Genomic DNA, 2,793 nt, shown 5'->3' with positions numbered 1-2,793 from the left:
TTCTTTTCCTTCTCAAAATTTTTTCTCGAGTCTTGTTCTTACAATTCTGCACAAAATCTTGGCAAAAGGTCAAAATACCGAAGAGAAAGCTCAGTAAAGTTATTTTGATCGAAGGTTTTTTTTCCCTCGTGACGATTCTCGTGATCGACGAGTCTCGACGTCCTCTTCTTCAGCTATTTGAATCCACTCAGCTCAACTTTTTTTTTATGCATCATTGTTGTAATTTGCCTTGAAGTAATCGAAAAGGGAAGTAGTGTTTCATGAAAAAGATCACAGCGTGATGTCGATTTGCGCTTGAAAATAACATACTTCAACAGTCAAATAAGTCCGCCTTATGAATAACGTGACTAATGTCGAAATTGCGTGATTACAGCTTGTTTATCGCGTGAAGTGCACTCCCGTATGTAGGTCACGTGGGCAGCAAAGTGAGTCGCATATAGTACAGCGTGTAACTACAATCATCGTTGTAAAAATTCTAAGAAGCTTGAGAGTCACAACCTGTAGTGGAAGAAGCAGCGGATAAATTCAGTGGAAAGGTAAGGCATCGTTGTATTTTTCATAATGTCAGTTTCTGACCATATCACTGAATCAACTGGTATTTCGGTCGCTTAGGTAAAGTAATACAGTTGTCATTTTTACGTGCGCGCCAATTTAAGGGGTCGTTGTTCATATGGTTTTAAAGTTTCAACGAATTTCACTACTCTTATCTATAGCCGAACAATACCTACCTAAGTTCAGGAACGGAAAAAAAGCTATTGCAGAGGAGGCAATGTATCAAGATGGAATCTCATTGTGTGTGACAGAAACAGACCTAAATAATAATTTTGAAATACGAGAAAAAATGGAATTCAAGCGGCGAAGAAGAGTTAGTGCACCAGCTAAACCGTACGGAGGTTCAGAAAAGCTGAAGAACAAATTGGAACATGGGTTTTATGGAGGCGGAAAAAAGCTATCACAGTCAGCTTTGTTAATCTCGCCATCATGGCAGAGTTTTGATAGAGAGGATGTCGACGGTGACCCGCTTGACACGAGTTGGGACTACATCGAAGAAATGATGAAGGACAACAAAAAAGCAGAGACAATTAAGCTTTTGAAAACACAACAAGTCAGAGGTTCCGTTAAAGCACTCAGTCCAAGAACTACAGCAGAAACGACGACAACTTTAAAGCAACTCAAAAAGGAGATTTCCAGGAAGTTTTCTCGCGCACATTCAGACTCAAAATACTCGTTGATACCTTGGATGGATTGTAGTGACTGGGAGGAGCCTTCGGGAGATTTCATTCCAGTTGAATTCAATCTAGGCTTCTTGGATGACTATATGTAAGGGTAACATGAAAATTAATTACAAACTCGTTGCTGTTGTTGATGATTCAAAATGCCCATGAAGGACTGCAGCCAGATCGGTGTAGAGTCCTTCTTGGCCATGACGAGATCATGCTCCAGTTTTTTAAAGGCAGGACATATTATACTTTTCGTGCGCGCCGATTGCCCAGTTCTCAGGAATACATTAGTAAGCAATATTCACTTCCGAGGAACCGCACAGACAGAATTGCGCGTCAAGAATTTAATTTGCGACAATTTTTCGGTATGCTGGCAGAAATAATCCAATTCTGTGGTTTCTTTCTGCTGGACCCTCCCAAGCAGTTAGTAAGTACGTGATTCCACTGCCAGCGTTCAGGTCCTTTTTAAAAATTGAATTTATATTTAATGAGTAACATTTAATAAGCTACTGAGCTGGGTATAGGATAAAATTACCAACCCTTTCGAATAGCGTCCCGTAGTTTCCTTTTAGTTCAGACACATTTCGCAGAGAACAAAATAGTATTATTAGTTACACTGTAACACTTTTGCAGCATGTGACGAAATCACGCGACTCTTGCTTCGTCCATTATGAATCATTTTACTCGTGTCACGTGACAAGCGAGTAGAGTTGTTTTCATAGCAAAAATTTCTTTGTGGCAGAGTTTTTTAGTCTACAAATTTTTTAGTGTTTGGTACACTTATTTGGTCGACTTGAGTTGTCATGTTAGATTCACGCTGCATCGCAATTCCAAAATATAAGAGTTTCCTGAGTCACAAAATTTCGAAAGGCCGCAAAGAGGATATCAAGATTATTTACTGTTTTAGTACAGATCATTTGTAACTTAGCACTCATATGAAGTGACTTAAAGGTTTGAGAGAAGGCATTACACCCTCACCACTAGGGGTTAAATGGGAATGAAAAACCTGTTAGACTAGTTTGGAGGGGTATTTTAAAATATTGCTGATGTTTTCATGCTTTTGTATTTGTTTGTGTACAATATCTGAAATAGAAAATGAACACAATGATCCTCGATCGAGAGTCATCGGCTTTGAGTTTTATGATGTTAATGTTAGTTAAACTGCATTATTGATAAATTCAATAAAATTCTAGTAAATAATTCCTAAACCGCTTGTTGATTAATATTTGCACCATAAACTTCCAGAGAATTGAATCAATCGATATTCGATTTACCGCCCACTTAAGTCAGATAGCTTTCATCGAAAACTTTGGTCGCGTGGCAAGCACTCTTGGGGTAAGGCAGAGGTTGATAGTCTTCAGGCGTATGATGAACAACCAACGACTCACGCGACTACACGTATAGCGTGAGTCATCCTCGACGAACACACGTATCTAATCGCATCTTTTTTTCCACCTCTACCGCGCGTCTTTGAAAACAAACGGGCTTTTTGAAAAGAAAGTTACATAACTGCTCATACTGATAAGTTATTCTGCATTAAAAATTATCTTATTTGCAATAAGTGTCATTAATA

General features: G+C 38.7%; 1 protein-coding gene across 1 annotated transcript; it reads left to right on the top strand.

Annotated features, from left to right (window-relative positions):
* Positions 1-206: 206 nt before the first annotated feature.
* LOC149039631 (uncharacterized) lies at positions 207-2,428 on the top strand. Its single transcript, XM_089183568.1, has 2 exons — positions 207-536; positions 714-2,428. Exon 2 carries the CDS (start codon positions 770-772, stop codon positions 1,322-1,324), a length of 555 nt encoding a protein of 184 aa, XP_089039694.1. The 5' UTR covers positions 207-536; positions 714-769; the 3' UTR covers positions 1,325-2,428.
* The last annotated feature ends 365 nt before the right edge of the window (positions 2,429-2,793 follow it).

The sequence above is a fragment of the Pocillopora damicornis genome, chromosome 9 (assembly GCF_964200805.1).
Source record: "Pocillopora damicornis chromosome 9, jaPocDami1.2, whole genome shotgun sequence".
Taxonomy (NCBI): Eukaryota; Metazoa; Cnidaria; class Anthozoa; order Scleractinia; family Pocilloporidae; genus Pocillopora; species Pocillopora damicornis.
This window is presented reverse-complemented; position numbering and strand designations above follow the sequence as displayed.

Coding starts and splice junctions, on each gene's coding strand:
- LOC149039631 (XM_089183568.1), top strand. CDS start 770: ATGTATCAAGATGGAATCTCATTGTGTGTGACAGAAACAGACCTAAAT.